Source organism: Python bivittatus, unplaced genomic scaffold (assembly GCF_059951505.1).
Source record: "Python bivittatus isolate LINGU-HERP-01145 unplaced genomic scaffold, Pbiv_v1 ctg000480_np1212, whole genome shotgun sequence".
Lineage (NCBI taxonomy): Eukaryota > Metazoa > Chordata > Lepidosauria > Squamata > Pythonidae > Python > Python bivittatus.
This window is the reverse complement of record NW_028277075.1, coordinates 97,642,970-97,663,341: the sequence shown is the minus strand read 5'-3', so window position 1 is coordinate 97,663,341 and position 20,372 is coordinate 97,642,970. Positions and strand designations below refer to the sequence as shown.

At 38.5% G+C, this 20,372-nt stretch overlaps 1 protein-coding gene across 4 annotated transcripts in view; it reads left to right on the top strand.

Moving 5' to 3' along the window:
- Window positions 1-20,372, top strand: part of NEB (nebulin) — a 211,260-nt gene that overhangs the window by 104,676 nt on the left and 86,212 nt on the right. Inside the window, exons 81-103 of one of the 4 annotated variants that reach the window (XM_088146545.1) lie at window positions 20-223; window positions 357-461; window positions 2,639-2,746; window positions 3,305-3,616; window positions 4,458-4,661; window positions 4,795-4,899; window positions 5,903-6,010; window positions 6,597-6,908; window positions 7,750-7,953; window positions 8,087-8,191; window positions 9,194-9,301; window positions 9,889-10,200; window positions 11,042-11,245; window positions 11,379-11,483; window positions 13,655-13,762; window positions 14,499-14,810; window positions 15,652-15,855; window positions 15,989-16,093; window positions 17,108-17,215; window positions 17,804-18,115; window positions 19,209-19,412; window positions 19,585-19,689; window positions 20,266-20,370. In XM_088146545.1, coding sequence (XP_088002671.1) covers window positions 20-223; window positions 357-461; window positions 2,639-2,746; window positions 3,305-3,616; window positions 4,458-4,661; window positions 4,795-4,899; window positions 5,903-6,010; window positions 6,597-6,908; window positions 7,750-7,953; window positions 8,087-8,191; window positions 9,194-9,301; window positions 9,889-10,200; window positions 11,042-11,245; window positions 11,379-11,483; window positions 13,655-13,762; window positions 14,499-14,810; window positions 15,652-15,855; window positions 15,989-16,093; window positions 17,108-17,215; window positions 17,804-18,115; window positions 19,209-19,412; window positions 19,585-19,689; window positions 20,266-20,370 — 4,059 coding nt within the window. The remainder of the gene's footprint in view (window positions 1-19; window positions 224-356; window positions 462-2,638; window positions 2,747-3,304; window positions 3,617-4,457; window positions 4,662-4,794; window positions 4,900-5,902; window positions 6,011-6,596; window positions 6,909-7,749; window positions 7,954-8,086; window positions 8,192-9,193; window positions 9,302-9,888; window positions 10,201-11,041; window positions 11,246-11,378; window positions 11,484-13,654; window positions 13,763-14,498; window positions 14,811-15,651; window positions 15,856-15,988; window positions 16,094-17,107; window positions 17,216-17,803; window positions 18,116-19,208; window positions 19,413-19,584; window positions 19,690-20,265; window positions 20,371-20,372) is intronic. The other 3 variants (XM_088146546.1, XM_088146547.1, XM_088146548.1) reach the window with 3 other exon arrangements.

Below are 20,372 nucleotides of genomic sequence, written 5' to 3'. Positions count from 1 at the left end.
GTGACCCATTGTCTCATAGAATTTGTATAAATCTGATCTGGAATGGCTCCGTGGGATTGGATGGATGCCTGAAGGCTCAGTGGATGTGCTCAGAGTGAAAAGGGCTCAAGATCTCGTGAATGAGAGATTGTACAAACTCCGCCCAGATGAACTGAAATTTACCAGTATAGTTGACACACCGCCAGTCATCCAGGCTAAGATCAATGCCCAACAGATCAGTGAGGTAAACTGAAATGTAGTCTGTGTAATGTGTGAAATGATAGAGAAAGGTGGCTGAGATGCAGTGGCCTCTGAAAAATTGAAGTGAAAAATTCACACACCAATTGAAAATTGTCCTTCCTTCCTCCCTCTCTTAGAACCTGTATCGTGAAGCGTGGGATAAAGAGAAGGCACAGATCCATCTTCCTCTTGATACCCCTCTAATGCTGCAGTCCAAGATTAATGCTGTGAATGTTAGCAACGTAAGATAAATAAGATTTTATTTATTTATGAGGCTGTCTATCTATCTGATGAAACCTTGAGCAGGCAAAATACAGTGTAAAACATTAGCAATAAAACATCAGTGACAAAACTCAGGTTGAGGTGCTCTGATTAAAAACACAAAGCACCTGCTGCATACATCCACGCCAAGGTCCCCAAACTAACTAACCGGTCCCATTGCCTGGCTGATGAGCCAAGTCTCCATGGCCTTCTGGACATCCAGTAAGTTTGGAGGTGTTTGTATCTTTGGGGAGAGGCTGATCCATGGGGAAAGCGTTATGGCAGGGAAGACCTGCTTCCAGGGTCCTTCCTAGGTCCCACCAGACATTGTTGCAGCAAGGGGACCCAGAGCATGCCCCATCTGCCAGATCTGGTTGGATGGTTAGAAACCACCGGGGAGAAGCCCTCCCTGAAGTAACCTGGTCCTTGGCCATGTAGGGTTTAATGATGACAATCAGCACCTTAATTCCACACAGAAGCCTTCTGGGAAGCAGTGCAACTCATATAGCAGTGGTGTTACATGACTGTACTTATATGGTGCTCCCAATGCTGCATGTGCCACCGTATTCAGGACCAGCTGAAGCTTCTGATTGCATTTCAAAGGCAGACCTATGCCGAGCACATTGCTGAAATCCAATTGGGAGGTGACTAAGGGATGAATGGGCAGTGCCTTCTAGTCTAGGAATTGGTACAACTGGAACAAAAGATGTACTTGTGCAAAGGCCATCCTGGCCACAGGTGCCACCTGCTATTTGAACAGATGCCGTGAATGCATAAGGATGCCCAGATTGTGTACGTATTCTGCCTGGGGGAATATAACCCCATTTAGAGTTAACGATGGAAAATCACCAGATATGGGTAGCCATAAAATGAACAGCCACTTAGTTTTGTAAGGACTGAGTCAAAGCTAGTTCCTTCCCATCCAGTCCTGCCCAACCTCCAGGCGCTGGGAAAGTATTTCAACAGCATCACTTGCATGACCTGTGGCAGAGACGTGCAATTGAGTGTCATCAGCTTATTGATGGAGACTTCATTCTGTGCCAATGGATAACCTCACCCAGCAATTTCACGTAGAAGTTAATTAGGAGTGCAGAAAAAGCTGAACTCTTGGACCTCTTCCCCCCAACACAGAAAGAAACCGGTCAGGGAGAAAGGAGAACCACTGAAGGACAGCACTTCCCCACTCCCAAACTTCCTAGCTATCCTAGAAGGATTAATGGTATCAGAAACCACTGAGGGGTTGGGATGGATATACCACCCCTATCTTGAGCTCACAAGAAGTCATCCACGAGCTCAATCAATGCCACTTCAATGCTACATCCTGGCTTGAACCCAGATTGCAGTTGGTCTAGATAATTAACTAACAGCATAGATTTGATTGTTAAGGATATCAGTGTTGTGTTATTTGTTACATTATCTTAGATGTATTCTACTATTATTGACTGTCCTTAAAAACATTTGACTTATAAATTATAAGAGTATTCCTATGTATGTTTGTATTTTAGGTAACAAGAATGAAACTGATGCTCAACCTCAGCAATATATGTATAGATTTTAAAATGGTCCCCATGTCATTCATTTATTTGAGAAATAGTCTGTTCTTCAAAAACTGTTACTCAAGCTATGACAATACAAAGCTGAGTGGCAGGAATTGTGAGATGGCACAAGGGGGAGGTTTTTGTAATTTTGGCTAATAGGTTTATTCCAAAGAGCCCCGAACTTACAAGATGTTTTTAGTGTACCAAAACACATTGTTCTTTGGAGCAGAGCGTTATTGTTTTAAGTGTTACTTTTCCCTGCTTACATAGTTCTATTATTGTCAATTCAAAGTAAATTTGTCTTTTGTTCTATTAATATCAGTTCATAGCATTGATATTAAGCAAGTACAAGTTGTAATCAGTTACTTAACATGTGTGCATCCATAACTGTGCATGCACATACAAACTGAATTCATTCAATGCCTGTGCCATTATTCATTCTGAAAATTCATATCTTTCACACATTACACTGCATTTCGCTACACTTGTCTCTGGGAGAAAAGTCAGTTAAATATACTGAGACTTATTTCTGAGTAGATATTCGTAGGACTGCACGTTTAATTGAGGAAAGTCTATAGTTTCTTCCAGCATTGAACATTGTGCATGTATTTTAATTGCAGAAACACTACACCGGAGCCTGGGATGAGACTAAAGCAAATGATTATGACTTTAAAGTTGATGCTCTTTCATTCAAGCATGCAAAATCTTCCAGAGAAATTGCCAGTGAGGTATGAGCTCTGTTGTTTAAATGTTGCTTGTGACCCCAGTGTATCTTTTCATATGATGGACATGGCAAAGTGTGTAACTTCATTTAAACTTATACTTCTATTCAAACTTAAAATTGGTTCAAGAACATACAAGTTGCTGAACTGCAGAGTGTTGATGTTTTCACACAATTATTTTTTACATTGATTGCTGTAGAACTAATATCCTTAAAATAAATGAAAACATTTTTACTTGGAACTGTCAGTGAGATAACTATGAGAAATTTAACTAATATAGCATTGTGAAAGGCTCTATTATAATATTGTATTCACAAAGCACTTTGCATTTACTAAATACGTCACTTTCTGGTACGATTTTCAAAGAAGAAATCAAGTGTTTTTAAATATTGTTTTATAACCCAATGTCCCTGGTTGTAATACATATTTTTCTTTTGCCTTGCAAAATTGTTTTGCACAATGATTTTATAATACAATGTCCCTGGATCATTAAAACAGCATTTTCATATTAGGTGGGATTATCCTAATTCTTTCAATGGCTCTTTCCTTTGCTTTCCTCTTCAGTATAAATACAAAGAAACTTACGAGAGACAGAAAGGTCATTACATTGGATGCCCTTCAGTCAAGACAGATCCTAAACTTTCATGGGCTGCTCGAGTAATGAAGATGCAAAACGACCGTCTCTATAAGCAAGCCTACCACAGGTCCAAAGCCATGATCACCATACCCAGTGACATGGTGGCTATCCAGGCAGCCAAGCAAGGCCAGGCTTTAGCGAGCGACATCGATTACCATCATTATTTGCACGAGTGGACTTGTCTGCCGGATCAGAACGATGTGATCCAAGCAAAGAAAGCGTATGAACTTCAGAGCGATGTAAGTACACATGTGTTTTACCAGGTCACGTAGATACATCATGCCCAGGCATGGAACAACAGAGACCTTGAAGTGCACAGCTATAGAACAAATGCATTGCACTTCAACTTCCATTGCACTGGCCAAAGAATCTTCCTCCCTGCTGGTTGGAGGTTATGAGAATTCAACTCCCCCATATTTGAAGAATGGAAGTTGGAGAAGGTGCTCTTGAGGATTATCTTAATGTTACTTTTATTTCCTTGATGGCGCCTGCCAAAAAGTCACCAGAGACATACTTTCTTCATTGAAGTCTTCCTTGAACGAAGCTAATCTTGGCAGGCCCTACTGGAACACCATTCAGTGATGGTGGAAATATTTTTAAGCGCCTTATCACAGAGATAGGAAATTTAAATGTGCTTTGGCTTTCTAAAGTGTAGATACTTGTAGGAAATTTATGAACAACTGATTGGGCACAGTCCAATATCCTTTTTAAACGTGCTTGCCCACGTTGCACTGAATGCCCTTATCTTGCATTTAGAGGAGCCTTCTGGGTTTATTTCAATAGTTTCGGAAAGAGTTGTCCATGGTGATTGTCATATCATGCCATGACTTAATAGGTTTTCTGCCTACTTAATCCAGATGATTAACACATTTGAATATTCAGATAACTTTGTTTCATTTTCTAGTTTGACTGTCTTTCATTTTTACTGTTTCGTGAGGAGGATTAAATAGTGTTAAAATAATTGAACCACATTAGTCAGGACTTTCGGATATCCCATTAATTCTTTTGATCATATAAGAATATTTTTAAAAATATAAACTTAACCAAGTTACTCTTCTTTTGTGACCCATTGTCTCGTAGAATCTGTATAAATCTGATCTGGAATGGCTCCGTGGGATTGGATGGATGCCTGAAGGCTCAGTGGATGTGCTCAGAGTGAAAAGGGCTCAAGATCTCGTGAATGAGAGATTGTACAAACTCCGCCCAGATGAACTGAAATTTACCAGTATAGTTGACACACCGCCAGTCATCCAGGCTAAGATCAATGCTCAACAGATCAGTGAGGTAAACTGAAATGTAGTCTGTGTAATGTGTGAAGTGATAAAGAGAGGTGGCTGAGATGCAGTGGCCTCTGAAAAATTGAAGTGAAAAATTCACACACCAATTGAAAATTGTCCTTCCTTCCTCCCTGTCTTAGAACCTGTATCGTGAAGTGTGGGATAAAGAAAAGGCACAGATCCATCTTCCTCTTGATACCCCTCTAATGCTGCAGTCCAAGATTAATGCTGTGAATGTTAGCAATGTAAGATAATTAACTAACTCTATGCATTCTATTATTAAGCATATGAATACTTTTTTTTAGATTTTTTTTCCAGCCTTTATTATTTTTGTAAATAACTCAAGGCAGCGAACATATCTATTCTTCCTCCTATTTTCCCCACAACAAAAACCCTGTGAGGTGAGTTGGGCTGAGAGAGATTCACCCAGCTGGCTTTCCTGCCTATGGTGGGACTAGAACTCACAGTCTCCTGGTTCTAGCTTGGTGCCTTAACCACTAGACCAAAGTGGCTTAGTCATATTCTCCTACTGTTAATTGTTGTCAAAAAGATAACAGTATTTGACTTATAAGTTACACATCTATTCCTACTTATTTATATTTATTTTAAGTAACAACAATGAAACTGATGCTTCAACCTTGCAGTTGAAGGAGCCCACACACGTACAAAGTGTATGCATTACTCAAGCTGTGACAATGCAAAATTGAGAGGCAGAAATTCTGAGAAGGTCACCAGAAACAGATGGTTGTAACTTTGGGTGAGAGATTTATTCAGACAGACTTGAATTTTTCAAGATGTTTTTCATGTCCCCAAACATCTTGTGATTTGGGACAGGCCATTATTTCTTTACATTGACTTTTTCCTCCTTAAATAGTTTGATTATTATTGATTCAAAGTAAATTCCTCCTTTGTTCTATTGATATCAGTTCATAGCATTCCTTACACTATCAGTTCAATGTTGAAATCAATTATTTAATGTGTTTGTGTCTGCCTATACTGTATATATTGAAGCATATTTAAACTGTGCTTGTCCCATTGTTCATTCTGAAAATTCACATTTTTCGCACTTTATACTGCAGTTATGCTGCATTTCAGTTGTCCCTGGAAGTAAAGCCATTTACTCATAGTGGGACTCATATCTGAGTAGAGACCTGTAAGATTGCATGTTGAATTGAGAACTGTCTATAGTTTACTTTCCTCCTGGATTTTATGACGTTATTGAAAGTTGTGCATGGATTTTAATTGCAGAAACACTATACTGGAGCCTGGGATGAGGCCAAAGCAAAAGGTTACGACTTTAAAGTTGACGCTCTTTCATTCAAGCATGCAAAATCTTCCCGAGAAATTGCCAGTGAGGTATGAGCAATGTTGTTGAAACGTTGCCTCTAAAATGACTGTATCTTTTCATATCACACAGATGGCAGCGTGTGCAACCAGTTAACTTCATATCAAACACATTGATCTGACAATATACAAGTTGCTATTGTTCAAGGATATGATATTTTTTCACAATTACCTCCATTCTTTTACATGTATTTGTTTAGAAATTTGAGATTTAAAATTATATTAAAGTCAAGCAGTTAATGCAACTTTATTCTGAACTGCCAAAAGATAACTATTGAGATATTTAAGTAGAAGGGAATTTTTTTATGCCCTAATGATTTAGCATTCAATAAATGTTACTTTCTGCTGCCATTTTTCAATGGCAATGTTATTGTTTTTAAATGGTTTGAGATAATGTATCATATAACGTTGTTGCATAACTTACAAAACACCATTCCTAAAGTTCTGTGTCTTCAAATACTACTGAATGGTTAGTTATGAGTGATGAATTCTACTTGTTCCTTCACTCGAAATCCCCGGGTCATTAAAACAACATTTTCATATTAGGTGGAATTGTCCGAATTCTTTCAATGGCTCTTTCCTTTGCTTTCCTCTTCAGTATAAATACAAAGAAACTTACGAGAGACAGAAAGGTCATTACATTGGATTACCTTCAGTCAAGGCGGATCCTAAACTTTCATGGGCTGCTCGAGTAATGAAGATGCAAAACGACCGTCTCTATAAGCAAGCCTACCACAGGTCCAAAGCCATGATCACCATACCCGGTGACATGGTGGCTATCCAGGCAGCCAAGCAAGGCCAGGCTTTAGCGAGTGACATTGATTACCATCATTATTTGCACGAGTGGACTTGTCTGCCGGATCAGAACGATGTGATCCAAGCAAAGAAAGCGTATGAACTTCAGAGCGATGTAAGTACACATGCGTTTTTCCACATCACGTAGACGCATCATGCCCGGGCACGGAACAACAGAGACCTTGAAGTGCACAGGTATAGAACAAATGCATTGCACTTCAACTTCCATTGTGCCAGCCAACATATCTTCCTCCCTGCTGGTTGGAAGTTATGAGAATTCAACTCCCCCATATTTGAAGAATGGAAGTTGGAGAAGGTGCTCTTGAGGATTATCTTAATGTTACTTTTATTTCGTTGATGACAACTGCCAAAAAGTCACCAGAGACACACTTTCTTCATTGAAGTCTTCATTGAACGAAACTAATCTTGGCAGGCCCTATCGGAACACCATTCAGTGATGGTGGAAATATTTTTAAGCGCCTTATCACAGAGATAGGAAATTTAAATGTGCTTTGGCTCTCTAAAGTGTAGATACCTGTAGGAAATTTATGAACAACTGATTGGGCACAGTCCAATATCCTTTTTAAACGTGCTTGCCCACGTTGCACTGAATTCCCTTATCTTGCATTTAGAGGAGCCTTCTGAGTTTATTTCAATAGTTTCGGAAAGAGTTGTCCATAGTGATTGTCATATCATGCCATGACTTAATAGGTTTTCTGCCTACTTAATCCAGATGATTAACACATTTGAATATTCAGATAACTTTGTTTCATTTTCTAGTTTGACTGTCTTTCATTTTTACTGTTTCCGAAGGAGGATTAAAGAGTGTTAAAATAATTGAACCACATTAGTCAGGATTTTCGGATACCCCATTAAGTCTTGTGATCCCACAGGAATATGTTTAAAAATATAAACTTAACCAAGTTACTCTTCTTTTGTGACCCATTGTCTCGTAGAATCTGTATAAATCTGATCTGGAATGGCTCCGTGGGATTGGATGGATGCCTGAAGGCTCAGTGGATGTGCTCAGAGTGAAAAGGGCTCAAGATCTCGTGAATGAGAGATTGTACAAACTCCGCCCAGATGAACTGAAATTTACCAGTATAGTTGACACACCGCCAGTCATCCAGGCTAAGATCAATGCTCAACAGATCAGTGAGGTAAACTGAAATGTAGTCTGTGTAATGTGTGAAGTGATAAAGAGAGGTGGCTGAGATGCAGTGGCCTCTGAAAAATTGAAGTGAAAAATTCACACACCAATTGAAAATTGTCCTTCCTTCCTCCCTGTCTTAGAACCTGTATCGTGAAGTGTGGGATAAAGAAAAGGCACAGATCCATCTTCCTCTTGATACCCCTCTAATGCTGCAGTCCAAGATTAATGCTGTGAATGTTAGCAATGTAAGATAATTAACTAACTCTATGCATTCTATTATTAATCATATGAATACTTTTTTTTATATTTTTATCCTGCCTTTATTATTTTTGTAAATAACTCAAGGCAGCGAACATATCTATTCTTCCTCCTATTTTCCCCACAACAAAAACCCTGTGAGGTGAGTTGGGCTGAGAGAGATTCACCCAGCTGGCTTTCCTGCCTATGGTGGGACTAGAACTCACAGTCTCCTGGTTCTAGCTTGGTGCCTTAACCACTAGACCAAAGTGGCTTAGTCATATTCTCCTACTGTTAATTGTTGTCAAAAAGATAACGGTATTTGACTTATAAGTTACACATCTATTCCTACTTATTTATATTTATTTTAAGTAACAACAATGAAACTGATGCTTCAACCTTGCAGTTGAAGGAGCCCACACACGTACAAAGTGTATGCATTACTCAAGCTGTGACAATGCAAAATTGAGAGGCAGAAATTCTGAGAAGGTCACCAGAAACAGATGGTTGTAACTTTGGGTGAGAGATTTATTCAGACAGACTTGAATTTTTCAAGATGTTTTTCATGTCCCCAAACATCTTGTGATTTGGGACAGGCCATTATTTCTTTACATTGACTTTTTCCTCCTTAAATAGTTTGATTATTATTGATTCAAAGTAAATTCCTCCTTTGTTCTATTGATATCAGTTCATAGCATTCCTTACACTATCAGTTCAATGTTGAAATCAATTATTTAATGTGTTTGTGTCTGCCTATACTGTATATATTGAAGCATATTTAAACTGTGCTTGTCCCATTGTTCATTCTGAAAATTCACATTTTTCGCACTTTATACTGCAGTTATGCTGCATTTCAGTTGTCCCTGGAAGTAAAGCCATTTACTCATAGTGGGACTCATATCTGAGTAGAGACCTGTAAGATTGCATGTTGAATTGAGAACTGTCTATAGTTTACTTTCCTCCTGGATTTTATGACGTTATTGAAAGTTGTGCATGGATTTTAATTGCAGAAACACTATACTGGAGCCTGGGATGAGGCCAAAGCAAAAGGTTACGACTTTAAAGTTGACGCTCTTTCATTCAAGCATGCAAAATCTTCCCGAGAAATTGCCAGTGAGGTATGAGCAATGTTGTTGAAACGTTGCCTCTAAAATGACTGTATCTTTTCATATCACACAGATGGCAGCGTGTGCAACCAGTTAACTTCATATCAAACACATTGATCTGACAATATACAAGTTGCTATTGTTCAAGGATATGATATTTTTTCACAATTACCTCCATTCTTTTACATGTATTTGTTTAGAAATTTGAGATTTAAAATTATATTAAAGTCAAGCAGTTAATGCAACTTTATTCTGAACTGCCAAAAGATAACTATTGAGATATTTAAGTAGAAGGGAATTTTTTTATGCCCTAATGATTTAGCATTCAATAAATGTTACTTTCTGCTGCCATTTTTCAATGGCAATGTTATTGTTTTTAAATGGTTTGAGATAATGTATCATATAACGTTGTTGCATAACTTACAAAACACCATTCCTAAAGTTCTGTGTCTTCAAATACTACTGAATGGTTAGTTATGAATGATGAATTCTACTTGTTCTTTCAGTCGAGGTCCCTGGATTATTAAGATACCATTTTTCCCACTAAGTGGAATTATCCGAATTCTTTCAATGGCTCTTTCCTTTGCTTTCCTCTTCAGTATAAATACAAAGAAACTTACGAGAGACAGAAAGGTCATTACATTGGATTACCTTCAGTCAAGGCGGATCCTAAACTTTCATGGGCTGCTCGAGTAATGAAGATGCAAAACGACCGTCTCTATAAGCAGGCCTACCACAGGTCCAAAGCTATGATCACCATACCCGGTGACATGGTGGCTATCCAGGCAGCCAAGCAAGGCCAGGCTTTAGCGAGTGACATTGATTACCATCATTATTTGCACGAGTGGACTTGTCTGCCGGATCAGAACGATGTGATCCAAGCAAAGAAAGCGTATGAACTTCAGAGCGATGTAAGTACACATGCGTTTTTCCAGATCACGTAGACGCATCATGCCCGGGCACGGAACAACAGAGACCTTGAAGTGCACAGGTATAGAACAAATGCATTGCACTTCAACTTCCATTGTGCTGGCCAAAGAATCTTCCTCCCTGCTGGTTGGAAGTTATGAGAATTCAACTCCCCCATATTTGAAGAATGGAAGTTGGAGAAGGTGCTCTTGAGGATTATCTTAATGTTACTTTTATTTCCTTGATGGCACCTGTCAAAAAGTCACCAGAGACACACTTTCTTCATTGAAGTCTTCATTGAACGAAGCTAATCTTGGCAGGCCCTACCGGAACACCATGTGGTGATGGTAGAAATATTTTTAAGCGCCTTATCACAGAGATAGGAAATTTAAATGTGCTTTGGCTTTCTAAAGTGTAGATACTTGTAAGAAATTTATGAACAACGGATTGGGCACAGTCCAATATCCTTTTTAAACATGCTTGCCCACGTTGCACTGAATGCTTTTATCTTGCATTCAGAGGAACTTTCTGGGTTTATGTCAATAGTTTCAGAAAGAGTTGTCCATAGTGCTTGTCATATCATGACATGACTTAATAAGTTTTCTGCCTACTTAATTCAGATGATTAACGCATTGGAATATTCAGATAACTTTGTTTCATTATCTAGTTTGACTGTCTTTCATTTTTACTGTTTCGTAAGGAGGTTTAAACAGTTTTAAAATAACTGAACCACATTAGTCAGGACTTTCAGATATCCTATTACTTCTTTTGATCCCACAAGAATATGTTTAAAAATATAAACTTAACCATGTTACTCTTCTTTTGTGACCCATTGTCTCATAGAATCTGTATAAATCTGATCTGGAATGGCTTCGTGGGATTGGATGGATGCCTGAAGGCTCAGTGGATGTGCTCAGAGTGAAAAGGGCTCAAGATCTCGTGAATGAGAGATTGTACAAACTCCGCCCAGATGAACTGAAATTTACCAGTATAGTTGACACACCTCCAGTCATCCAGGCTAAGATCAATGCGCAACAGATCAGTGAGGTAAACTGAAATGTAGTCTGTGTAATGTGTGAAATGATAGAGAGAGGTGGCTGAGATGCAGTGGCCTCTGAAAAATTGAAGTGAAAAATTCACACACCAATTGAAAATTGTCCTTCCTTCCTCCCTGTCTTAGAACCTGTATCGTGAAGTGTGGGATAAAGAGAAGGCACAGATCCATCTTCCTCTTGATACCCCTCTAATGCTGCAGTCCAAGATTAATGCTGTGAATGTTAGCAACGTAAGATAATTTTATTTATTTATAAGGCTGTCTATCTATCTGATGAAACCTTGAGCAGGCAAAATACAGTGTAAAACATTAGCAATAAAACATCAGTGACAAAACTCAGGTTGAGGTGCTCTGATTAAAAAGACAAAGCACCTGCTGTATACATCCACGCCAAGGTCCCCAAACTAACTAACCGGTCCCATTGCCTGGCCGATGAGCCAAGTCTCCACGGCCTTCTGGAAGTCCAGTAAGTTTGGAGGTGTTTGTATCTTTGGGGAGAGGCTGATCCATGGGGAAAGCGTCATGGCAGGGAAGACCTGCTTCCAGGGTCCTTCCTAGGTCCCACAGACATTGCTGCAGCAAGGGGACCCAGAGCATGCCCCATCTGCCAGATCTGGTTGGATGGTTAGAAACCACCGGGGAGAAGCCCTCCCTGAAGTAACCTGGTCCTTGGCCATGTAGGGTTTAATGATGACAATCAGCACCTTGAATTCCACACAGAAGCCTTCTGGGAAGCAGTGCAACTCATATAGCAGTGGTGTTACATGACTGTACTTATATGGTGCTCCCAATGCTGCATGTGCCACCGTATTCAGGACCAGCTGAAGCTTCTGATTGCATTTCAAAGGCAGACCTATGCTGAGCACATTGCTGAAATCCAATTGGGAGGTGACTAAGGGATGAATGGGCAGTGCCTTCTAGTCTAGGAATTGGTACAACTGGAACAAAAGATGTACTTGTGCAAAGGCCATCCTGGCCACAGGTGCCACCTGCTATTTGAACAGATGCTGTGAATGCATAAGGATGCCCGGATTGTGTACGTATTCTGCCTGGGGGAATATAACCCCATTTAGTGTTAACGATGGAAAATCACCAGATATGGATAGCCATAAAATGAACAGCCACTCAGTTTTGTAAGGATTGAGTCAAAGCTAGTTCCTCCCCATCCAGACCTGCCCAACTTCCAGGCGCTGGGAAAGTATTTCAACAGCATCACTTGCATGGCCTGTGGCAGAGACGTGCAATTGAGTGTCATCAGCTTATTGATGGAGACTTCATTCTGTGCCAATGGATAACCTCACCCAGCAATTTCACGTAGAAGTTAATTAGGAGTGCAGAAAAAGCTGAACTCTTGGATCTCTTCCCCCCAACACGGAAAGAAACCGGTCAAGGAGAAAGGAGAACCACTGAAGGACAGCACTTCCCCACTCCCAAACTTCCTAGCTATCCTAGAAGGATTAATGGTATCAGAAACCACTGAAGGGTTGGGATGGATATATTACCCCTATCTTGAGCTCACAAGAAGTCATCCACGAGCTCAATCAATGCCACCTCAATGCTACATCCTGGCTTGAACCCAGATTGCAATTGGTCTAGATAATTAACTAACAGCATAGATTTGATTGTTAAGGATATCAGTGTTGTGTTATTTGTTACATTATCTTAGATGTATTCTACTATTATTGACTGTCCTTAAAAACATTTGACTTATAAATTATAAGAGTATTCCTATGTATGTTTGTATTTTAGGTAACAAGAATGAAACTGATGCTCAACCTCAGCAATATATGTATAGATTTTAAAATGGTCCCCATGTCATTCATTTATTTGAGAAATAGTCTGTTCTTCAAAAACTGTTACTCAAGCTATGACAATACAAAGCTGAGTGGCAGGAATTGTGAGATGGCACAAGGGGGAGGTTTTTGTAATTTTGGCTAATAGGTTTATTCCAAAGAGCCCCGAACTTACAAGATGTTTTTAGTGTACCAAAACACATTGTTCTTTGGAGCAGAGCGTTATTGTTTTAAGTGTTACTTTTCCCTGCTTACATAGTTCTATTATTGTCAATTCAAAGTAAATTTGTCTTTTGTTCTATTAATATCAGTTCATAGCATTGATATTAAGCAAGTACAAGTTGTAATCAGTTACTTAACATGTGTGCATCCATAACTGTGCATGCACATACAAACTGAATTCATTCAATGCCTGTGCCATTATTCATTCTGAAAATTCATATCTTTCACACATTACACTGCATTTCGCTACACTTGTCTCTGGGAGAAAAGTCAGTTAAATATACTGAGACTTATTTCTGAGTAGATATTCGTAGGACTGCACGTTTAATTCAGGAAAGTCTATAGTTTCTTCCAGCATCGAACATTGTGCACGTATTTTAATTGCAGAAACACTACACCGGAGCCTGGGATGAGGCCAAAGCCAAAGGTTATGACTTTAAAGTTGATGCTCTTTCATTCAAGCATGCAAAATCTTCCAGAGAAATTGCCAGTGAGGTATGAGCTCTGTTGTTTAAATGTTGCTTGTGACCCCAGTGTATCTTTTCATATGATGGACATGGCAAAGTGTGTAACTTCATTTAAACATATACTTCTATTCAAACTTAAAATTGGTTCAAGAACATACAAGTTGCTGAACTGCAGAGTGTTGATGTTTTCACACAATTATTTTTTACATTGATTGCTGTAGAACTAATATCCTTAAAATAAATGAAAACATTTTTACTTGGAACTGTCAGTGAGATAACTATGAGAAATTTAACTAATATAGCATTGTGAAAGGCTATATTATAATATTGTATTCACAAAGCACTTTGCATTTACTAAATACGTCACTTTAAGCTACGATTTTCAAAGAGGAAATCAAGTGTTTTTAAATATTGTTTTATAACCCAATGTCCCTGGTTGTAATGTATGTATGTATGTATATGTTTATGTATGTGTGTGTGTGTGTGTATGTATGTGTGTGTGTGTGTGTGTGTGTGTGTATATATATATATATATACACACACACACACATACATACATACATATATGGTGTATATATATACATATACATATATATATATATCATATATGTATACATATACCTATACATATATATATCCTTGCATAATTGTTTTGAACAATGATTTTATAATACAATGTCCGTAGATCATTAAAAAACGATTTACATATTAGGTGGAATTATCTTAATTCTTTCAATGGCTCTTTCCTTTGCTTTCCTCTTCAGTATAAATACAAAGAAACTTACGAGAGACAGAAAGGTCATTACATTGGATGCCCTTCAGTCAAGGCGGATCCTAAACTTTCATGGGCTGCTCGAGTAATGAAGATGCAAAACGACCGTCTCTATAAGCAAGCCTACCACCGGTCCAAAGCCATGATCAACATACCCGGTGACATGGTGGCTATCCAGGCAGCCAAGCAAGGCCAGGCTTTAGCGAGCGACATCGATTACCATCATTATTTGCACGAGTGGACTTGTCTGCCGGATCAGAACGATGTGATCCAAGCAAAGAAAGCATATGAACTTCAGAGCGATGTAAGTGCACCTGATTTTTTCCAGATCACGTAGACGCTTCATGCTTGGGCACGGAACAACAGAGACCTTGAAGTGCACAGCTATAGAACAGATACATTGCACTTCAACTTCCATTGTGCCGGCCAACCTATCTTCCTCCCTGCTGGTTGGAAGTTATGAGAATTCAACTCCCCCATATTTGAAGAATGGAAGTTGGAGAAGATGCTCTTGAGCATTATCTTAATGTTACTTTTATTTCGTTGATGACAACTGCCAAAAAGTCACCAGCGACACTCTTTCTTCATTGAAGTCTTCATTGAACGAAGCTAATCTTGGCAGGCCCTACCGGAACACCATGCGGTGATGGTGGGAATATTTTTAAGCGCCTTATCACAGAGATAGGAAATTTAAATGTGCTTTGGCTTTCTAAAGTGTAGATACTTGTAGGAAATTTATGAACAACGGATTGGGCACAGTCCAATATCCTTTTTAAACGTGCTTGCCCACGTTGCACTGAATGCCCTTATCTTGCATTTAGAGGAGCTTTCTGGGTTTATGTCAATAGTTTCAGAAAGAGTTGTCCATAGTGCTTGTCATAGCATGACATGACTTAATAAGATTTCTGCCTACTTCATCCAGATGATTAACACATTTGAATAATCAGATATCTTTGTTCCATTATGTAGTATGACTATCTTTCATTTTTACTGTTTTGTGAGGAGGATTAAAGAGTGTTTAAATAATTGAACCACGTTAGTCAGGACTTTCGGATATCCCATTAAGTCTTTTGATCCCACAGGAATATGTTTAAAAATATAAACTTAACCATGTTACTCTTCTTTTGTGACCCATTGTCTCATAGAATCTGTATAAATCTGATCTGGAATGGCTTCGTGGGATTGGATGGATGCCTGAAGGCTCAGTGGATGTGCTCAGAGTGAAAAGGGCTCAAGATCTCGTGAATGAGAGATTGTACAAACTCCGCCCAGATGAACTGAAATTTACCAGTATAGTTGACACACCTCCAGTCATCCAGGCTAAGATCAATGCGCAACAGATCAGTGAGGTAAACTGAAATGTAGTCTGTGTAATGTGTGAAATGATAGAGAGAGGTGGCTGAGATGCAGTGGCCTCTGAAAAATTGAAGTGAAAAATTCACACACCAATTGAAAATTGTCCTTCCTTCCTCCCTGTCTTAGAACCTGTATCGTGAAGTGTGGGATAAAGAGAAGGCACAGATCCATCTTCCTCTTGATACCCCTCTAATGCTGCAGTCCAAGATTAATGCTGTGAATGTTAGCAATGTAAGATAATTAACTAACTCTATGCATTCTATTATTAAGCATATCAATACTTTTTTTTAGATTTATTTTCCAGCCCTTATTATTTTTGTAAATAACTCAAGGCAGCGAACATATCTATTCTTCCTCCTATTTTCCCCACAACAAAAACCCTGTGAGACAAGTTGGGCTGAGAGAGAGTCACCCAGCCGGCTTTCCTGCCTATGGTGGGACTGGAACTTGCAGTCTCCTGGTTTCTAGCCTGGTGCCTTAACCACTAGACCAACGTGCCGTAGACATATTCTCCTACTGTTAATTGTTGTTAAAAAGATAACGGTATTTGACATATAAGTTACACGTCTATTCCTACCTATATTTATTTATATTTTAAGTAACAACAATGAAACTGATGCTTCAACCTTGCAGTTGAAGGAGCCCACACACGTACAAAGTGTATGCATTACTCAAGCTGTGACAATGCAAAATTGAGAGGCAGAAATTCTGAGAAGGTCACCAGAAACAGATGGTTGTAACTTTGGGTGAGAGATTTATTCAGACAGACTTGAATTTTTCAAGATGTTTTTCATGTCCCCAAACATCTTGTGATTTGGGACAGGCCATTATTTCTTTACATTGACTTTTTCCTCCTTAAATAGTTTGATTATTATTGATTCAAAGTAAATTCCTCCTTTGTTCTATTGATATCAGTTCATAGCATTCCTTACACTATCAGTTCAATGTTGAAATCAATTATTTAATGTGTTTGTGTCTGCCTATACTGTATATATTGAAGCATAATTAAACTGTGCTTGTCCCATTGTTCATTCTGAAAATTCACATTTTTCGCACTTTATACTGCAGTTATGCTGCATTTCAGTTGTCCCTGGAAGTAAAGCCATTTACTCATAGTGGGACTCATATCTGAGTAGAGACCTGTAAGATTGCATGTTGAATTGAGAACTGTCTATAGTTTACTTTCCTCCTGGATTTTATGACGTTATGACGTTATTGAAAGTTGTGCATGGATTTTAATTGCAGAAACACTATACTGGAGCCTGGGATGAGGCCAAAGCAAAAGGTTACGACTTTAAAGTTGACGCTCTTTCATTCAAGCATGCAAAATCTTCCCGAGAAATTGCCAGTGAGGTATGAGCAATGTTGTTGAAATGTTGCCTCTAAAATGACTGTATCTTTTCATATCACACAGATGGCAGCGTGTGCAACCAGTTAACTTCATATCAAACACATTGATCTGACAATATACAAGTTGCTATTGTTCAAGGATATGATATTTTTTCACAATTACCTCCATTCTTTTACATGTATTTGTTTAGAAATTTGAGATTTAAAATTATATTAAAGTCAAGCAGTTTAATGCAACTTTATTCTGAACTGGCAAAGAGATAACCATTGAGATATTTAAGTAGAAGGGAATTTTTTTATGCCCTAATGATTTAGCATTCAATAAATGTTACTTTCTGCTGCCATTTTTCAATGGCAATGTTATTGTTTTTAAATGGTTTGAGAAAATGTATCATATAACGTTGTTGCATAACTTACAAAACACCATTCCCAAAGTTTTGTGTCTTCAAATACTACTGAATGGTTAGGTATGAGTGATGAATTCTACTTGTTCCTTCACTCGAAATCCCCAGGTCATTAAAACACCATTTTTATATTAGGTGGAATTATCTGAATTCTTTCAATGGCTCTTTCCTTTGCTTTCCTCTTCAGTATAAATACAAAGAAACTTACGAGAGACAGAAAGGTCATTACATTGGATTACCTTCAGTCAAGGCGGATCCTAAACTTTCATGGGCTGCTCGAGTAATGAAGATGCAAAACGACCGTCTCTATAAGCAAGCCTACCACAGGTCCAAAGCCATGATCAACATACCCGGTGACATGGTGGCTATCCAGGCAGCCAAGCAAGGCCAGGCTTTAGCGAGCGACATCGATTACCATCATTATTTGCACGAGTGGACTTGTCTGCCGGATCAGAACGATGTGATCCAAGCAAAGAAAGCATATGAACTTCAGAGCGATGTAAGTACACATGCGTTTTTCCAGATCACATAGACCCATCATGCCCAGGGACGGAACAACAGAGACCTTGAAGTGCACAGGTATAGAACAGATACATTGCACTTCAACTTCCATTGTGATGGCCAAAGAATCTTCCTCCCTGCTGGTTGGAAGTTATGAGAATTCAACTCCCCCATATTTGAAGAATGGAAGTTGGAGAAGGTGCTCTTGAGGATTATCTTAATGTTACTTTTATTTCGTTGATGACAACTGCCAAAAAGTCACCAGAGACACACTTTCTTCATTGAAGTCTTCATTGAACGAAGCTAATCTTGGCAGGCCCTACCGGAACACCATGCAGTGATGGTGGAAATATTTTTAAGCGCCTTATTACAGAGATAGGAAATTTAAAAGTGCTTTGGCTTTCTAAAGTGTAGATGCTTGTAACAAATTTATGAACAACTGATTGGGCACATTCCAATATCCTTTTTAAATGTGCTTGCCCACGTTTTATTTCCTTGATCACTTCTGTTAAGAAATCATCAGATAACATTGTTTCCTCAGTGAAGCTTTGGTGAATCTAAATAGTCTTGGTGGGCCCTTCCAGAATACCACGCAGTGATGGTGAAAATATTGTATGTGCCTTATTACATAGAAAAGAATTTTCTAAAATGTCACATATTTATAGTATATTTATCAATAATCTACTGGATGTGGTTTAGTATCCTTTTTAAATCCGCTTCCCCCAATTCGCTTCCATTTAATTCTGTGGAATTTATAGGTTTATTCAGTGGATATAGAAAGACTTATGCAGCTTGTTTGGCATGTCATGCCAAGCTTTGGGATGTTTTCTCCCCATTTAATCAAGGTAATCAATGCAAATGGAAAGTGCTGCTAGATGTCAGAAGATTTATTATTTCTTCTGACTTCATTTGTCTAGTTTATCTCCCTTTTGGCTTAGGCTAAAGAAACTAAGGAGCACAAAAGCTCTTTAAAATAATTGAACATGAATTGGTGAGGATTGACCTCCCATTAGTTGTTATCACATAGGAATGTTTATTTTAAGAAGTATTTAACCAACTTGTTCTCCACTTTCTGACCTGCCATCTCATAGGCTCTGTATAAGTCAGATCTGGAATGGCTCCGTGGGATTGGATGGATGCCAAGCGGGTCTCCAATAGTGAAAAGAGTTAAACATGCCCAGGAAATCCTGAGTGACAATGTATACCGCACTCCTGCTGACCGTCTGAAGTTCACCAACATCACTGATACGCCGGACATTCTCCTTGCTAAAACCAATTCGGAGCAAATCAGTATTGTATGTTAATTCTTTTCAGTAGCCTGAAATATGTTCAGGACATTAAGTATTGCTAAAAATTGTTCATATCTGTTTATATGAAATTAGTTTTTTTCTCTTCAAAAGTTAAAAGGTGATTAGACAAGAATAAGACCAAATAAGCAAATAACCATTTGTTTTTTATTTTGTGTAGCCTAAATACAGAGAAGTTTGGGATAAAGATAAAGTTATGATCCATGTGATGCCTGACACACCTGAAATAATACTTTCCAGGGCCAATGCTATCAACGTAAGCAAGGTAAGTATATTTCTATAATGCTTCTTAGGATCTTTGTATTAAAAGTGCTTTACAAGTTGCATTTTCCCACATTATAATACCTCAGGTATTCTTAGCAGTCTACCTCTAAGGCTTCTGCTCTCACGGTCTTTTGAAATAAAATGGATATTCTAGCCAAAATGTGAGGAATATCTGTTGAATAAACATGACTGGATTTCTTAGTAACATCTTTTTTGCTTTACTGGAGCCCAGCTGGCAAGCTGTTAAATATCCCAGTTCAACTCATTATGACAATACTGGTGTTTTTTATACTTTGCAAACTGTAAGTTGCCTTGTGCAATATCTTCTGACTCAGAATAAAACTTAGTTTTGATACAGTGTGATACAATCTATAGTATGCCAGAATACATGGCGTAACTTGGAGGCTGATCTTCTGTAGTCTTAACTTCATTAAAAGTAATACTAGAAATTCATGAAATTTTCATTCATTAAACATCATTCAAGAAATACAAAATGAAATGCATCACCCCTTCCAAAGCAAGCTGTTATTGCAGGAGCATATTGAAAATATTGTTGAGTTTTAATGTTTTTTTGCAGAAACTCTACAGGGAAGCTTGGGATGATGTAAAGAAATACATTGATTACAGGTCAGATGCAATTCCAATCAAAAGAGCCAAAGCCTCCAGAGAAATTGCCAGTGATGT